This window comes from Hylobates moloch, unplaced genomic scaffold (assembly GCF_009828535.3).
Source record: "Hylobates moloch isolate HMO894 unplaced genomic scaffold, HMol_V3 SCAFFOLD_14, whole genome shotgun sequence".
In the NCBI taxonomy this organism is placed as follows: domain Eukaryota; kingdom Metazoa; phylum Chordata; class Mammalia; order Primates; family Hylobatidae; genus Hylobates; species Hylobates moloch.
In genome coordinates, this window is record NW_026652289.1 from 52,449,046 (window position 1) to 52,466,566 (window position 17,521).

The 17,521-nt window shown below is 40.0% G+C and overlaps 1 protein-coding gene across 1 annotated transcript in view; it reads left to right on the forward strand.

Moving 5' to 3' along the window:
- Positions 1–17,521, forward strand: part of ETFA (electron transfer flavoprotein subunit alpha) — a 122,504-nt gene that overhangs the window by 53,916 nt on the left and 51,067 nt on the right. Inside the window, exon 11 of the mRNA XM_058427197.1 lies at positions 3,311–3,393. Within this exon, the coding sequence (XP_058283180.1) occupies positions 3,311–3,393 (83 nt within the window). The remainder of the gene's footprint in view (positions 1–3,310; positions 3,394–17,521) is intronic.

Genomic DNA, 17,521 nt, shown 5'->3' on the forward strand with positions numbered 1-17,521 from the left:
TCTGTATTTCCTGAATCTGAATGCTGGCCTGCCTTGCTAGATTGGGGAAGTTCTCCTGGATAGTATCTTGCAGAGTGTTTTCCAACTTGGTTCCATTCTCCCCATCATTTTCAGGTACACCAATCAGACGTAGGTTTGGTCTTTTCACATAGTCCCAAATTTCTTGGAGGCTTTGTTCATTTCTTTTTATTCTTTTTTCTCTAAACTTCCCTTCTCTCTTCATTTCATTCATTTCATCTTCCATCAGCAATACCCTTTCTTCCAGTTGATCGCATCTGCTACTGAGGCTTCTGCAATCTTCGCGTAGTTCTCGAAACTTGGCTTTCAGCTCCATCAGCTCCTTTAAGCCCTTCTCTCCATTGGTTATTCTAGTTATCCATTCTTCTAATTTTTTTTCAAAGTTTTTAACTTCTTTGCTATTGTTTTGAATTTCCTCTCGTAGCTCAGAGTAGTTTGATCATCTGAAGCCTTCTCTCAACTCATCAAAGTCATCCTCCATCCAGCTTTGTTTCGTTGCTGGTGAGGAACTGCGTTCCTTTGGAGGAGGAGAGGTGCTCTGTTTTTTAGAGTTTCCAGTTTTTTTGCTCTGTTTTTTCCCCATCTTTGTGGTTTTATCTACTTTTTGTCTTTGATGATGGTGATGTACAGATGGGTTATTGGTGTGGATGTCCTTTCTGTTTGTTAGTTTTCCTTCTACCAGACAGGACCCTCAGCTGCAGGTCTGTTGGAGTTTACTAGAGGTCCACTCCAGACCCTGTTTGGCTGGGTGTCAGCAGCGGTGGCTGTAGAACAGCGGATTTTCGTGAGATCACAAATTCAGCTGTCTGAAGTTCCTCTGAAAGTTTTGTCTCAGAGGAGTACCCGGTTGAATGAGGTGTCAGTCTGTCCCTACTATGGGGGTGCCTCCCAGTTAGGCTGCTCAGGGGTGAGGGACCCACTTTAGGAGGCAGTCTGTCCGTTCTCAGATCTCCAGCTGCGTGCTGGGAGAACCACTACTCTCTTCAAAGCTGTCAGTGAGACAGGGACATTTAAGTCTGTGGAGGTTCTTGCTGAGTTTTTGTTTGTCTGTGCCCTGCCCCCAGAGGTGGAGCCTACAGAGGCAGGCAGGCCTCCTTGAGCTATGGTGGGCTCCACCCAGTTCGAGCTTCCTGGCTGCTTTGTTTACCTAAGCAAGCCTGGGCAATGGCGGGTGCCCCTCCCCCAGCCTCGCTGCCGCCTTGCAGCTTGATCTCAGACTGCTGTGCTAGCAATCGGCAAGACTCCGTGGGCATAGGACCCTCCGAGCCAGGTGCGGGACACAATCTCCTAGTGTGCCGTTTTCCAGGCCCGTTGGAAAAGCTCAGTATTAGGATGGGACTGACCCGATATTCCAGGTGCTGTTTGTTTCCCCTTTCTTACTAGGAAAGGGAACTCCCTGACCCCTTGCGCTTCCCGAGTGAGGCAATGCCTCGCCCTGCTTCGGCTCACCCACAGTGTGCTTCAGCGACTGTCCTGCACCCACTGTTAGGCACTCCCTAGTGAGATGAAACCGGTACCTCAAGCAGAAATGCAGAAATCACTCGTCTTCTGTGTCGCTGGGGCTGGGAGCTGGAGACCGGAGCTGTTCCTATTCGGCCATCTTGGCTCCACCCCTTTTTTTCCCAGGATTATCTTGTTATTAAATGGTACTTGCACCACCTTGAAGTAATAAAGTGTTATTTGAAAGTGGACTTGGATTAGTTGTAAATGAATATTGCAAACTCTAGGACCACCACTAAAGTAAAACAAAAATACAACTAATAGCTAAGAAAAGAGACAAAATGGAATTATTTAAAATGCTCAGTTGGTGGAAGACAAAAATAGGAAAAAAGAACAAGGGCAACAAATAGAAGACCGTTACAAATATGGTAGATATTAATCCAACTGTGTCAGTTATTACTTTCAACATCAGTAGTGTAAATGCACCAATTAAAGATAAAGCTTGTCATAGTGGATGAAAAAGTAAGACCCAACTATATAGTGTCTGCAATAAACCCACTTTAAATATAAAAATACATATAAAGTAAATGAGTGGAGAGAGATATACCATGGGGATGCTAATTGAAAGAAAGCAGGAGTAGCTATATTAATTTCAGATGGAGCCAATTTAAAGTTAAGTTTTATTAGGTAAATAAAACCTGAGTTTTAATACACTTAAAGTTTTAAGTTCTAAAACTTACATTTTAATAAAACTTAATATAACTTAAGTTTCACTGATATTGGGCTCTGTATTCCAGAAATCACAGTGTAAGGGTCAGGAATATGGGAGATGGGTGCAGGTTAGGGAGCATGCAGAGCATTATGGGGATCAGTGTATGGGTTATGAAGGATAACCTTTGAGTTTGGGGCTTGTGGGGACAGACATAATGAAGGGCAGGGTGTGATTAGTCCTGGCTGACTCAAGATAGTGGTGGTGAGGCTGTGCGTTTTTGGAGGTGGTTAGTTGTATTGTCTGTGGCTCCCTCTGTCCTTTTCAGCTTGAGATGAAGAGGCCTGAGGCTCATTCTTGACTCCTGCTGGGGAAGGGGTTGTTTTACTCCAAGTATATGTCTCCTGTTGAATGAGAATAGAAAGTCAGTTAAATTTTATTTATGAATTTGATAGCAAATACTGGTTAAACCTTCATCTTGTTATATGAAACTCTTTATCCAGTATCTTCTCTTGATAGTATTACAAGAGGTAATATTGTAAAACCTTTCTTCAAAACTTGTGAAGTTATTACTTAAAGGAGCATTGTATAATGACATTCTAAACATTATAGTGTAAATTTTATGACTGCCATTTTGATAAAGCATGCAGAAGAGTTAAGCCCAAATTAAAATCTGAAATTCTTGGGTATAGTAAGTTATTCCTTGAAGCTTTCTGTATAAAATATACTAGTACTTAGAATTCGAAATCAATGTCTTTGTTTTTTGTTTGTTTTTTTTTTTTTGGAGACGGAGTCTTGCTCTGTTGCCCGGGCTGGAGTGCAGTGGCGCGATCTCGGCTCACTGCAAGCTCCGCCTCCTGGGTTCACGCCATTCTCCTGCCTCAGCCTCTCCAAGTAGCTGGGACTACAGGCGCCCACCACCACGCCTGGCTAATTTTTTGTATTTTTAGTAGAGACGGGGTTTCACCGTGGTCTCGATCTCCTGACCTCGTGATTCGCCCGCCTCGGCCTCCCAAAGTGCTGGGATTACAAGCGTGAGCCACTGCGCCCGGCCCAATGTCTTTGTTTACAGTTATCAGTGACTGTCCTAACTAGCTGAATAATAGAGCTTGAAAAAAATGACAAAATATTTTTTCCCCTTAGTTGGTGCTTCCCGTGCTGCTGTTGATGCTGGCTTTGTTCCCAATGACATGCAAGTTGGACAGACAGGAAAAATAGTAGCACCAGTAAGTATTGCAATAAAATATGCTGTGCAAAATGTTATGGGGATAAGTACTGTATGTATTTGTTGAACAGTGATCTCAGTGATTTATCTTACTCAGTGTTCCTGAGCAGTTAGCCAGTACCATGGTGAATATGTCATTTTCACAAGGTCTGTGTAGTTCTTGGTCTCAGTAAAATGCTAGCAGTTCTTAAATCCAGCTTATTTTTCAAGTATTTTAAAGCAGTGGAACATTTTATCAAATGAAGTCATATTACATCAAATGAAACATTGATAAAAGCAGCATTTTATCAACTCAAATTTATAAGTTCACATTGATAAGATTTATTTCCATAAAGCCTTTAGAGAGTATAAAATCAATAAGAACAATGAACCTATTTTAATGAACAGAATTTTGAAATTGGGAGCTGTGAATGACAGTTTTAGTCTTATATCTTCCTGAACACCTAGTTTATTTCTGTATTTTGTCTTATAGTATGAATTTCAGAAAATTCTGTTCTACATAGATAAGTGATACTAGAATATTCTTCAGTTAAGCCTATTTAAAACTTGGAAGAACAGGAAATTTTGGTCTCAAAGTTGAATCACAGTTGATAATGACTGTTTATATTTCTTAGGTGATACAGATTTTCAGTGAATAGGAGTCTCAGCCAGTTTAAACTTGTATAGTATGCAGGAAAACATGTTTTTTATATATTTCAAAACAATATGTAGTCTTGTCCATTAAAAAAAAACTTACATCCCAGTGCTGTATTCTATGAGATATTCATTCACTGTTTTAAGATACTGTAGTCAACATTTTCTAGGCTTATTTTTGAATTTTTTTTTTTTTTTTTTTTGAGACGAGTCTCGCTCTGTCGCCCAGGCTGGAGTGCAGTGGCGTGATCTCGGCTCACTGCAACCTCCACCTCCCGGGTTCAAGCAGTTCTCTGCCTCAGCCTCCCAAGTGGCTGGGATTACAGGCGCCTACCACCATGCCCGGGTAATTTTTTTGTATTTTTAGTAGAGATGGGGTTTCATCATCTTGGCCAGGCTGGTCTTGAACTCCTGACCTTGAGATCCACCCACCTCGGCCTCCCAAAGTGCTGGAATTACAGGCGTGAGCCACTGCGCCCGGCCTGAAGTTTGTTTTGAAGTATTTGTTCAAGTCTTTTGCCTGTTTAAAACTTGAGTTCTTTTTCTTTTTCTTTTCTCTTTGTAGGAGTTTTTTATATAACCTACATACAAATTCTTTGTCAGATGTGTGTTGTATTTTTCCCATGCTAGGCCTTCCTATCCATTTTCTTTTGATGAGTAGAGATTTCTCATTTTGATAGCCTAATGTACCAGTCTTTCTTCTTACGCTTAATACATTTTGTGTTATTCAACTTACTTGAAGTCAGAAGTCAGAAAAGAAGATTTAAAGCTTAAAATACATACTAGAACTATTCATAAATTAAGTCACATCATCATGTGGCCTGTTTGCTTGTCATACTGAATTAGGCTGTGAGAGTGGATTTATTGAGCGGATGAGCTTGAGCCTTCCTTGACATTTAATGAACTCTAGCACACATGCATATATATAGATATATTTTAAGAGACAGGGTCTTGCTATGTTACCTGGGCTGGAGTACAGGGGTTGGTCACAGGCATGATCATAACACACCACAGCCACTAACTCCTAGCCTCAATTAATCCTGCCACCTCAGCCTCTTGAGTGGCTGGGACTACAGGTATGTGCCACCATGCCTGACTGGCACACACATTATTTGTGGAAATCTTTCAATTTTACATGAGTAGACATCTGTAGGCCTGATTTCATAAAAGATCAGCAGACCCACAACCTTCTTAACCAAAAATATGTCTACAAGAAATTCAGGCTGGGCACGGTGGCTCACGCCTGTAATCCCAGCACTGTGGGAGGCCGAGGCAGGCAGATCACGAGGTCAGGAGATTGAGATCATCCTGGCTAATACGGTGAAACCCCGTCTCTACTAAAAATACAAAAAATTAGCCTTGTGTGGTGGCATGCGCCTGTAGTCCCCGCTACTGGGGGGGTTGAAGCAGGAGAATTGTTTGAATCTAGGAGGCGGAGGTTGCAGTGAGCCGAGATTGTGCCACTGCACTCCAGCCTGGGCGACAAGAGTGAGACTGTCTCAAAAAAAAAAAAAAAAAAAAAAAAAAAAGAAATTAAAAGATATACACTGAAGTGACAGAGACTTATTTTGACTGACAGAGAGTGCTTGTGGTTATCAAATAGAAGAGCAGAGTGGCAGGGAGTGGCTGGTGGTATCCTTTCCTATATTGAAGATAAATGGCATACAATCAGCATTATTCAATATTACTCTCATGGATATAGAACCATCGAAATTTTTTTTCATAAGGAAATATATTAAATGCTTTGAAGACTTTGACATAAACTATACAGCCTCCGAGAGAATTTTGATTCATTAACTCAGGGTGTGTGTGTGTGTGTGTGTGTGTATATACACACACACACATATACGCATATATGTGCATACACATATATACACATAATTTATGTATGTACATTTTGTTAAGCATCTGAAACTTTTTTTGGAAACTATATCTCAAATTTACAGAAAACTTACAAGTACAGAACAAAAAACCTGTATTTTTATGGGCCATTTGAGTAAGTTGCTGTGATCATCTCTAAATATGTTATATAGGACATTTTCCTAATAACTACGATACAACTTTTCAAATTAGGATATTAACATTGATACATAATACCATCTAAGCATCAGACCCTGACATTCAGGTTTTGCCTATTTATTCCAAAAATGTCCTTTATAGCAAAAGGATATAGTGCAGAGCCACTGTGTCCTTCAATCTTAAATATTAATAGTTCCACAGTCTTACCTTCACTTCATGAGAGAATTGTGAAAATTACCAGACAGCTGTTTTATAGAATGTCCCTCAATTTGGATTTGTCTAATGTCTTCAATTTAGGTTATATATCTTGAACAGGAGTATCACAGAAGTGATACCTCATCCTGTCAGATGGTATACAATTTCATTTGGTCTTTCATTAATGATTTTCACTTTAATCCTTTGATTAAGGCAATATGTGCCAACTTCTCCACTGTAAAGTTACTTTTCCCATTGTAATACATATTTTATATGGAGGTACTTTGAAATGACATAAATATCCCAGTTTTCTTCAAACTTTTTTTTTTTTTTTTTTTTTTTTGAGACATAGTCTCACTCTGTCACCGAGGCTGGAGTGCAGTGGTGTGATCTCGGCTCACTGGAACATCTGCCTCCAGGGTGCAAATGATTCTTATGTCTCAGCCTCCTGAGTAGCTTGGATTACAGGTATGCACCAACCCGTGCAACTAATTTTTGTATTTTTAGTAGAGGCTGGGTTTTGCCATATTGGCCAGGCTGGTCTGGAACCCCTGGCCTCAAGTGATCCGCCTGCCTCGGCCTCCCAAAGTGCTGGGATTACAGGCGTGAGCCACCATGCCCGCCCAGTAAACTTTTGATTTATTCATTTATTTATATCAGTAAGGACTTATGGTACCTATTTTATTCAATGGGTAAAAATCTATGGTTGTCATTATTATTGATGTACGAATTGTCCCATGTTTGGCTAGTGAGAGGCCCTCTGTGTCTTTTTGACATGTTCCCATCATTCTTTGAATCCTTTTTTACTTCCTGACAAGACAAGATGTTCCAGGCTCATTTTGTATTTTTCCTATCCCATCTCTGGAACCAGTCATTTCTCCAAGGAATCCTGGTTCCTTTTGCTGAAGAAAAGTATTTAGAAGCCAATGTTTCAATGCTAGTTATGCTCATTGCTGTTGAGATGTCACTGCTCCCATGACATCTCAGTGAAAAAAGCTAGAGAATGTGTGTGGGCATGTCTAGGCAAATATATGCATATATATATATTTACATACATATACAAACACATTTACATTTATATTTCTATATCAGTTATATATGTTGAAAACCATAAGTGTACACCGGTATCTCCAATTCTAGTCTCATACCACAGGGTTAATTCTGGTTTTCTCCCTTTTCCTATTTGTAATGCCTTTCTCCTATGGTGAGAAACCTAGACCCTGCCAGTACTCTACCCTGCACAGATGCCCTCCTTGCCCCACTCAAGCTCCAACACCTGGAACTGAATAGTCTTCCCTATAGATACCCTCCCCACCCTACTTGGACTCTGGCATCTCTGTCTGGGTAGCTTTTTCCCAAGGTGGTTGCACAATTTTACACTCGTACCAACTATGTATGTGGGTTCTAGTTGCTCCTCATTTTCACTGTTTGGTGTTTTAGACATTTTGGTGGATGTTATCGGTTTTAATTTGCATTTCCCTGCAATTAATCTGATGCTCATCTAATGATGATGAGCACTGTTGTGTTGCCATTTAAACATCTTCCTTATGAAGTACCTGTTCAAATCTTTTGCCCTTTTTTTAATCGAATTGCTTGTTTTCATTATTGAGTTGTAGACATATTTTATATATTCCTTTACAAGTTTCTTGTTAGATAAGGGTTTTACAAATATTTTCTCACAGTCCGTGGCTTACTTATTTATTTTCTTAATGGTATCAAATTGAGGAAGTTCCCTTCTGTTCCTAATTTGCTGAGAGTTTTAGGAATGTGCGTTGAATTTTGTCAGATGTTTTCTGCATCTGTTAAGATGATTGGATAGCTTTTTGTTGGGGTGATCAGACCCAACACCATGCTGTGGGGGCCACAAAGTCCAGAGGAGTCAAAGGAATGAGAAAAGACAGGTTAAGAGAGAAAGTGGCAACAGGGGGCCAACACTAGTATGGAGGCTGCAAAGGCCCCAAGCTCTGGGAGCCCATGCTATTTATTGATGATCAAACAAAGAAACAGGTGGTGAGGATGTGGGGGTTGAAAGGCAGTGATGTATCAAGCAAATGAGCTACAGCTGTGATGGTGTAGCATTTTTCTTTGAAATATATGGCTACTTGAGATAATGGGTGTGCTAGAAGCAAGGAGCCAGCAAGTTTAGACACCTTCCAAAGGCCACTAGGTATTTTAGACCCTGGACCCCGGACAGATTCCAAAACTCTTTTATATTATGTCAGACATGCAAGCCCTGCCTCAGCTTCTCTCCCAACACTCAGCTTTTCTCCCAACATTCCCCCCTTTTCTTTTTTGTAAAACCGCCACAGCTATCATTGCTTGTTCTCGATGGTGGCTTTCTCTCCAGAGGTGGCTTCTGCATCTGCAGACTAAAAGGAGACAGCACAAGTACATAATTATTAGAACAAAATCTGCAAGTGTAGAGCTTCCAATGGCCTTAATCCATTTAAGACGATTGACTACAGACAACCCATCGGCTGTCCTGTTGAAAATACCAGTTGCAGGGAGCAGGTTCAAGTGAGCCTGAGAGGCTTCAAAAACCTGCTCTTTTAGTTTTACAATATCAATGGTGAGATTTTCATCTCTGCCCTCCAGATGGCGTTTAAGAGTAACATAACACAACTTTGAATCCAAAAGGTCCTCTTTTTGTTTTTGAATTAATTGAGCAAGGCAATTGCAGGCTGTGCAGCCCTTAATTGCTGGTTGGTGATCCAGCTTCATTTTTCTTAGCCCTTATTCAAAATGGAGTCACTCTGGTTTGAATGCTTCTTACATATTTCCCCTTTCTCTTTTACAAGAGGACCCTTAATTCTAAGGGTTGCAGAAGGATGGAGGTCTGTCTTCTGTAACTTCTTCATGCTGAATAGGGGTGATGATATTACTGCCTACCTATTAGGGTCTCTTGTATTTAGGGTAGAGAGGAATTCAGTCAGAAAACATTGGTCCGTTAAGCATCTATTGTACCTCTGAATCCCAGCAAAAGGTAAAATCCTGGCACTCCAGCAGTTTCTCAGCTTCCTGTGTGGTTTTCTTGATCTGTCCCATGTTATGGGGGTTGATGTCAGCATGACTCTGGTTGGTCCTCGTTCCATCTTCGTATTCAGATTCACCTGGCTCATGGCTTGTACTGGGGGAACCTGGTCCATGGTTGGGATCCATGGGTCCCTCCAGTCTCCCGTTCCATGGTCATACACATCTTGAGGGCACCCACACGGTTTTTTCATCTCCTGCAAAAATACAAACATACCCTCACCCCTACATTAGTAAATCTACTGAAACAGAAGCAAAGGCTTTTTTTTTTTTTTTTTTTGCTGTAGCTGGGAGGCATGCCATTGCTGAAGCATTTGTAACTCGGCTTCTATCTCTTTGGTTAATTACCACTGGGTAAAAATTACCATTGGTAATGAGAAGCAGGCTTTTTCTGATTAACAGAAGACATAGAGAAAGCAAATCGAGGCTTATCCTTCTTGTGCAGTAGTATAGCAAAAAAGCAATCCTTAAACCTTCAATTTGCACTGTATAGGTGGGTCCACTAGATGCTGTGGCTCATGATAGATCTTCAGATGTTTGGTAGGTACCCACACAGACACCTGATTGTCACCTGGAGAGACACAAGCAAATCCTCTTCCCCATATAATTATCTTTCCTTTTTCCCAGCTTTTTGTATGTGCATCCCTCCATCATATATCTTGTCCAGCCTTTTTGTTTTGCTTTTGTCCTGTCAGGTGTTATTCAGCTGCAGTCATGGGTTGATCTTTTTGTAAATTTAAAAACTTTAATGTTAATAAAGCTAAATGCAATTGCATATGCAGTGTCTTATATTCCTGGTCCCCTGCCTTTTGTATGTGAGTTTTTAAAGTAGGATTAGCTCTTTAAGCAATGTCAGTTTGAAAAACTTGCTGTTGAGGTCCTGCAAGTTAGGCTTTTCCATTATTAGGATCCATCAGTAAAAACAGTAATGGCCACTCCAGTAGGGGCTTTTTGAGTAATAGAAGGCAGTATCCAGGATGTGAATTATAGAAATGGAAATATCTTAGATTTAGGATAATAATTATCAAGAATGCCAACAAAACCGGCCAAATTAACTTGTCATTTTTGGGAATTAATATAGGCTTGTTGAATTTGTTGTTTTGTTAATGGAACTATAGTCTGATTTGGATCATATCCCATTAGCTTTGTTGTGTGCAGCCTTGCTTGTCCTACTAGCACAGCAATTTAAGTACATAGTGAGCGTTTTGGTTGTATTGTGAGGTAGAAAAAGCCACTCAACCAGATCATCCTGTTGAACTATAAACTCCTGTAGGCAAATGCTTAGTAGGAAAAACTAAAAACTGTAATGGCTGTATCGGATTAATTCGTTCTACTTGTGCTTGCTGAAATTTTTCCTCAATTAATGGAAGTTCCTCCAATGCTTCTTTGAACAAGGAGCATTTACTGTTAAGGTTAGAATCACCTGGTAAAGTAGAAAAGAGACAAGACATAGTATAGGTAGGCATGCCTAAAGTTGGATGAATCCAATTAATGTCTCCTAATAATTTTTGGAAATCATTTAAGGTTTTTAAATTATCTCTTCAAATTTGAATTTTTTTTTTTTTGAGACAGAGTCTCGCCTTGTCACCCAGGCTGGAGTGCAGTGGCGCGATCTCAGCTCACTGCAAGCTCCGCCTCCTGGGTTCATGCCATTCTCCTGCCTCAGCCTCTTGAGTAGCTGGGACTACAGGCGCCTGCCACCACACCCAACAAATTTTTTTGTATTTTTAGTAGAAGCAGAGTTTCACCGTGTTAGCCAGGATGGTCTCGATCTCCTGACCTCACGATCCACCTGCCTCGGCCTCCCAAAGTGCTGGGATTACAGGCGTGAGTCACCGCGCCCAGCCAAATTTGAACTTTTTGAGGCTTAATAGCACTTTGTTCTAACTTCATTCCTTGATATTGAAAGGGAGTAGAAGTTTGGATTTTATCAGGGGCTATAATTAACCCTGCCGCATTTACAGCCTTTTCTGTTTGTAGAACAACATCAATTCTTCCCTAGTTTCAGCTGCACACAAAATATGATCCATGTAATGGATAATATAACATTTTTTAAACTGTTCTCTAACTGGCTTAATAGCTTTCCCGACATAAGTTTGACAAATAATCGGGCTATTTAATATGCCTTGTGGCAGTACTTTCCAATGATACCTGTCCACTGGTTCGTTACTATGTATGGCGGGAACAGTAAAAGCAAATTTTTCATAATCTTGGGCAGCTAAAGGAGTGGTAAAAAAAGCAATCTTTTAGATCTATCACTATAAGAGGCCAGTATTTTGGAGTCATTGTTGGGGAGGGCAGCCCTGGTTGTAGCGTGCCCATGGGTTGAACTACAGCATTAACAGCCATCAAATCTGTTAGCATTCTCCATTTACCCGATTTTTTCTTAATGACAAATACAGGAGAATTCCAAGGGGAGAAAGTAGGCTCTATGTGTCCCTTTTACAATTGTTCCTGCGCCAGTTCTTTTAAAGCCTCCAGTTTTTCCTATTTCAGTGGCCACTGCTCCACCCAAACTGGTTTGGCAGTTAGCCAAACAAGAGGAATGGGAGCCAGAGGCTTCAACAGTGGCCACTGCTAAAAATGATACTCCAATCCGGTCTGATCTGTTTGTCCTTCTGAAGGTTCTGATTGGCCATTTTTATTTTTTCTTAGTCCTTCTCCTGAGCAATATCCCACATTTTTCATCATTTGTCCACTAATATTACTATATTGATCCATAGGAATAGATATTTCAGCACCCCATTGTTGCAATAAGTCTCTACCCCATAAATTGACAGGAATAGGTGTAATAATTGGTTGGATTGTCCCTGGCCATCCCACCCTTGACATGGTAAAATCAAGGGACTTTTAAAAACTTCTGAGGCAGTTCTTACACCAGTGATACTCATGGAAGTCTTTTGTTTGGGCCAGTGTCGGGGCCATTGATTTAAAGCAATAAATAGAGACATCAGCTCCAGTATCTACTAGTCCTTCAAAATCCTTTCCCTGAATAGTTACTATACAAATAGGTCTTTTGTCAGACACTTGATTAACCCAATATAAAGCTTTTCCTGCTGGATTAGTACGACCAAAGCCTCCTGTTCTTTTCACTGTGCTGCTTCCTAGTTTTATGTAGGGTAGCAGCAACAACTGAGCAATCCATTCTCTCGGGGAGGCAGACCGGGGAGGCAGACCACGGAGTCGAGGAACTAATAACTAGTTGAATCTCTCCAGTATAATCAGAGTCAATTATTCCCATATGCACAGTAACACCTTTTAAATTTAGACTAGACCTTCCAAGTAATAAACTGTTCCTGAGGGTAAGGGTCCCCTAACTCCCGTGGGGACCTTCTTTGGTGGCTCCCTGGAAAGTAAGGAGACAGGAATTGTGCTGCAGAGGTCTACGGCAGCACCATCTGCTGTGGCGGGGGACAATTGTATGTTTGTAAGGGCACTGGCTGTGCTGGATATGCCTCAGTTTGTTGAGGGGCCCAAGGCGGGCCCCTCTTCCTATTTCCTGAAAGAGGTTGTCCATCTTTGCTAAATTTAGAATGACACTGATTTGCCCAGTGATTGCCTTTCTTACACCAGGGACATACACCAAGACTTTTCTGTTGATTGATGGTAGTGGTTTTTCCTTTTGATTTCCATTTCTACATTCCTTTTTTGTGTGTCCAAATTGCCCACAATTAAACCAAGAGCCTGAGAAACGGGACATATTCTTTCCTATTTTCAATCCAGCCATAGCCTGAGCTAAAAGAGTAGCCTTATGTAAGTTACCTCCAATGCCATTGCAAGCCTTAATATATTCAGCTAAATGAGCCTGCCTTCTCAGGTGTCTAATAGCAGTTTGACACTCTGCATTAGCATTATCATATGCAAGAAGCTGTATTATAACATCCTGCACTGTTTTATCAGTTATGGCATTATACACAGCCTCTTGGAGCCAAGCAATAAAATCAATATATGGTTCTTTAGGTCCTTGTCAGACAACTGAAAGAAGGATATTTTTCCCCTGTAACATTTATCCTTTCCCATGCCGTAAGCACACAGAGCGCAGCTGAACAGTGGCAACATCCTCCATTACTGCTTGATTCTCTAATCGACCCCAATTAGGGCCAACTCCCAGTAACTGTTCAAAGGAAACAGGCACGGGTGACTGTACTTGTGTGTTTTCCCTTGCCTGAGTTTGAGCTTCCTCAGCCCACCAGGTTTTAAACTGCAAGTACTGGGATGGAGTGAGAACAGATTTTGTTAAAGTATCCCAATCATATGGTATTAACCTATTATCAAGAGCCACATTTTTCAACAAAGTTTGCACAAAAGGAGAGTTCGGTTCATATTGAATAATGGCTTGCTGAAATTCCTTTAAAACTTAAAAGGAAGAGTGGCCCAATTAGCTATATTCTGTTCTTCTTGCTGGGTTTGCCATGCTTCAAGGTCTCCCTCAGCTCTAGCTTTTTGAATAGAATTTTGTATATCACCACCAATTGCTCCAGGTTTTAATGCTGCAACTATAGGAGCAGTTAAGTTTTTCAGCTAATTCATTTTCTCGCCCGGTAAGGGGGAGAGAGGAGGTGGCCATTCACTTAATTCAGCAGGTGGAGCTGATGGGCTAGTAAAACATACTTTTTTTAGTTTTCCTTTCTTTTCTTTAATCTTCTCTGGTAGCTGTTCCTTACACTCAGAATATGAAGTTAGTTTTTTACACTCGTTCTCCTCTTCCTCATCTGAATCTGCCTCATCATCTGTTTGAAATGGCTCAGGAGCTACCTTTATTAGTGCCCACACTGACCAAATGGAAACTGGAATTTTTGTTCCGTCTTTATACACCTTTTTAAAATCTCTTCCAATTCTCTCCCATTCATCCAACTCCATAGTCCCTTGTTCCGGAAACCATGGGCAAAACTGCTTTACTGTACTAAAGAGTGATAACAAATTCTGAGTACTAACTTTCACTCCCCTTCTTCGTAATAAATGCCTTAAGAAATTCAAATAAGCAGAATGTTTGCTTTTACTTTGTCCCATTGTTACTCTGGTTCTTCCAAGCGCTTAGCTTCCCCATTGAGCTTCTTTCAGTTGTCCCTGGGTGTCCTCTGATGATGCATCCTCCGCTTTCACGTGCTCTAGCGTTCCTTCACTGTGGTCTTTGTCGCCCCATGTCGGGTGCCACGAATGTTGGAGTGATCAGACCCAACACCAGGCCATGGGGGCTACAAAGTCCAGCGGAATCAAAGGAATGAGAAAAGACAAGAGAGAAAGTGGGACCAGGCGGCCAATGCTAGTATGGAGGCTGCAAAGGCCCCAAGCTCTGGGAGCCCATGCTATTTATTGATGATCAAACAAAGAAACAGGTGGTGAGGATGTGGGCGTTGAAAGGAAGTGATGTATCAAGCAAATGAGCTACAGCTTGATGGTGTAGCATTTTCTTTGAAACATATGGCTACTTGAGATAATGGGTGTGCTAGAAGCAAGGAGCCAGCAAGTCTAGACATGTTCCAAAGGCCACGAGGGGTTTTAGACTCTGGACCCCGGACATGTTCCAAGACTCTTTTCCATTATGTCAGACATGCAAGCCCTGCCTCAGCTTCTCTCCCAACCTTCAGCTTTTCTCCCAACACTTCTTTACTCGGTTAATATGGTGAATTATATCGTTTGATTTTCATGTGTTAAACTACCTTGAATTACTGTGATAAACTGCAGTAGTTGATCATGTTATCCTTTTAATACATTGCTGGTTTTGATTTGCTGATATTGTGTTAAGAATTTTTGAGTCTGTCTTTATTAGGATATTCTGTAATTTTCTTTTTAAAAAAACTGGAGTTTTGGTATCAGCATTATGCTAGCTTCATGAAATGGTTGGAAGATGTTTCTTCCTGCTTTATTTTCTGAATGAGTTTGTGTAAGGTTGGTTTTTTTTTTTTTTCCTTAAATGTTTGATATAATTCATTAGTGCAGCCATATGGGCCTGGCATTTTCTTTCTTGGACTATTTCACAAAGAATGCAGTTCCTTTAACAGATTTAGGGCTAGTCAGATTTTCCATTTTATTTTGTGTCAGTTTTGCTAATTGATCCATTTCTTCTGAATTGTCAAATGTATTAGATGAAGTTATTTATATTGTCTTTTTTCTTTTATTGTATATAAGATCTGGAGTGATACTTCCTCTTTCATTTCTTATTTAGTTAGTGTTTTTTCCTTTTTTGTTCTCCCTTCATTAGTCTAGGAGTTTATAGAAATTTTAAAAAATGTTTTCATTGATCCAACTTTCAAAAATAATAGCTTTGACTGGGCGCAGTGGCTCAGGCCTGTAGTCCCAGCACTTTGGGAGGTCGAGTTTTATTGAAATATAATTTACATACCATGCAATGCATAGTGTTTAAAGTGTTTAACTCAGTGGCTTTTAGGGTGTTCAAAGAGTTGTACAATTTTTACCTCAATCAGCTTTAGAATATTTTTTTCATCACCCCCGTGAAAGGAACCCCATACTTATTTTCTTCCCAACTCCCCTAGTCCTAGGCAATTGCTAATCTTGGTCTCTACAGTTTTGCATATTCTAGACATTTTATGTAAATGGAATCATATAATATTTGGTCTTTTGTGACTAATTTCACTTAGCATGATGTTTTCAAGGTTCATTTATGTCAAAGCACTTGTTTTTATTGCTGAATAATATTCCATTGTATACCACATTTTATTTATCCATTCATTATTTGATGGACATTTGGGTGTTTTTACTTCTTAATTATTATGAATAATGCTGCTATGAACATTTGCGTACAAGTTTTTGTGTGGACTTATGTTTTCATTTCTCTTGTGTATATACCTAGGAGTGAAATTGCTGGGTCACATGGTAACTCTGTGTTCAACCTTTAGAGCAACTTGTCCAAACCACAGTCCAGGATGGCTTTGAATGTAGCCCAACATAAATTCGTAAACTTTCCTAAAACATTATGAGTTTTTTTTTTCTTTTTTTTAGCTCATCAGTTATCGTTAGTGTTAGTGTATTTTATGTGTTCCAAGACTACTTCTTCCAGTGTGGCCCAGGGAAGCCAAAAGATTGGACACCCTGGTTTAGAGGAACTGCCAAACTGTTTTCCAGAGCAACTACACCAACAATGAACCAACTTTTAGCTTTATTAATTTTTTCTGTTGTCTCTTTTTCATTTTATTGATTTTTGCTCTTTATTTTCTTCCTTCTAATTACTTTGGGCTTACCTGGCTTTTAAGGTAGAACTTTACTAATTTTGTATTTTTCTTATTTTAAAATATAAATATTACAACTATAAATTTTCCTCAAAGTACTTTAGCTGCAGCCCACGCTTTTGATACAGTTTTATCCTTCTTTTCAAAATAGTTTCTAATTTAGAAATGTTTTATTTCTAGATATTTGTGTTTTTCCCAGATGTCTTTCTGTTATTGGTTTCTAATTTCATTGTGGTCAGAGAACATATTTTATAATAGTTCAATCTTAAAATTTATTGAGACTTATTTTATGATCCAGCATATGCTCTATTTTGGTGAACATACCTTTTGCATTTGAAAAGAACGTGTATTCTATAGTTGTTGGATGTAATGTTCTGTAAGTGTTAGGTAACAGGACAAGTCTGGATTGCGGCCTGTTTTTGTACTTAAAATTTTATTGGAATACAGCCATACTAATTCATACACTACCTTTTATTTTATTTATTTATTTATTTTTTTTTTTTTGAGATAGAGTCTCGCTCTGTCACCCAGGCTGGAGTGCAGTGCTGCGATCTCGGCTCACTACAACCTCTGCCTCCCGGGTTCAAGCAATTCTCGTGTCTCAGCCTCCTTAGTAGCTGGGACTACAGGTGCACACCACCACGCCTGGCTAACTTTTTGTATTTTAGTAGAGACAGGGTTTCACCATGTTGGCCAGGCTGGTCTCGAACTCCTGAACTCAGGCAATCCGGCCTCCTCGGCCTCCCAAAGTGCTGGGATTACAGACGTGAGCCACCGTGCCCGCCCTCATTCATATACTTCTTTGTCTATGTCTGCTTTTGCTTTATGAAAGAAAGATTGAGTGGTTAACAACAGAGACTTTATACCCAACAAAACCAAAAACATTTACTATCTAACCCTTTAGAGATAAAGTTTGCTAACCCCTACTCTACATCTTTTATGCCCTTACCAAATTTTTTGATCTAGTTGTTCTGTCACTTACTGGGAGAAGGTATTAAAAACTATGATTGTGGATTTGTTGGTTTCTCACTTTAGTTTTGTCAGTTTTTGCTTGATATATTTTGA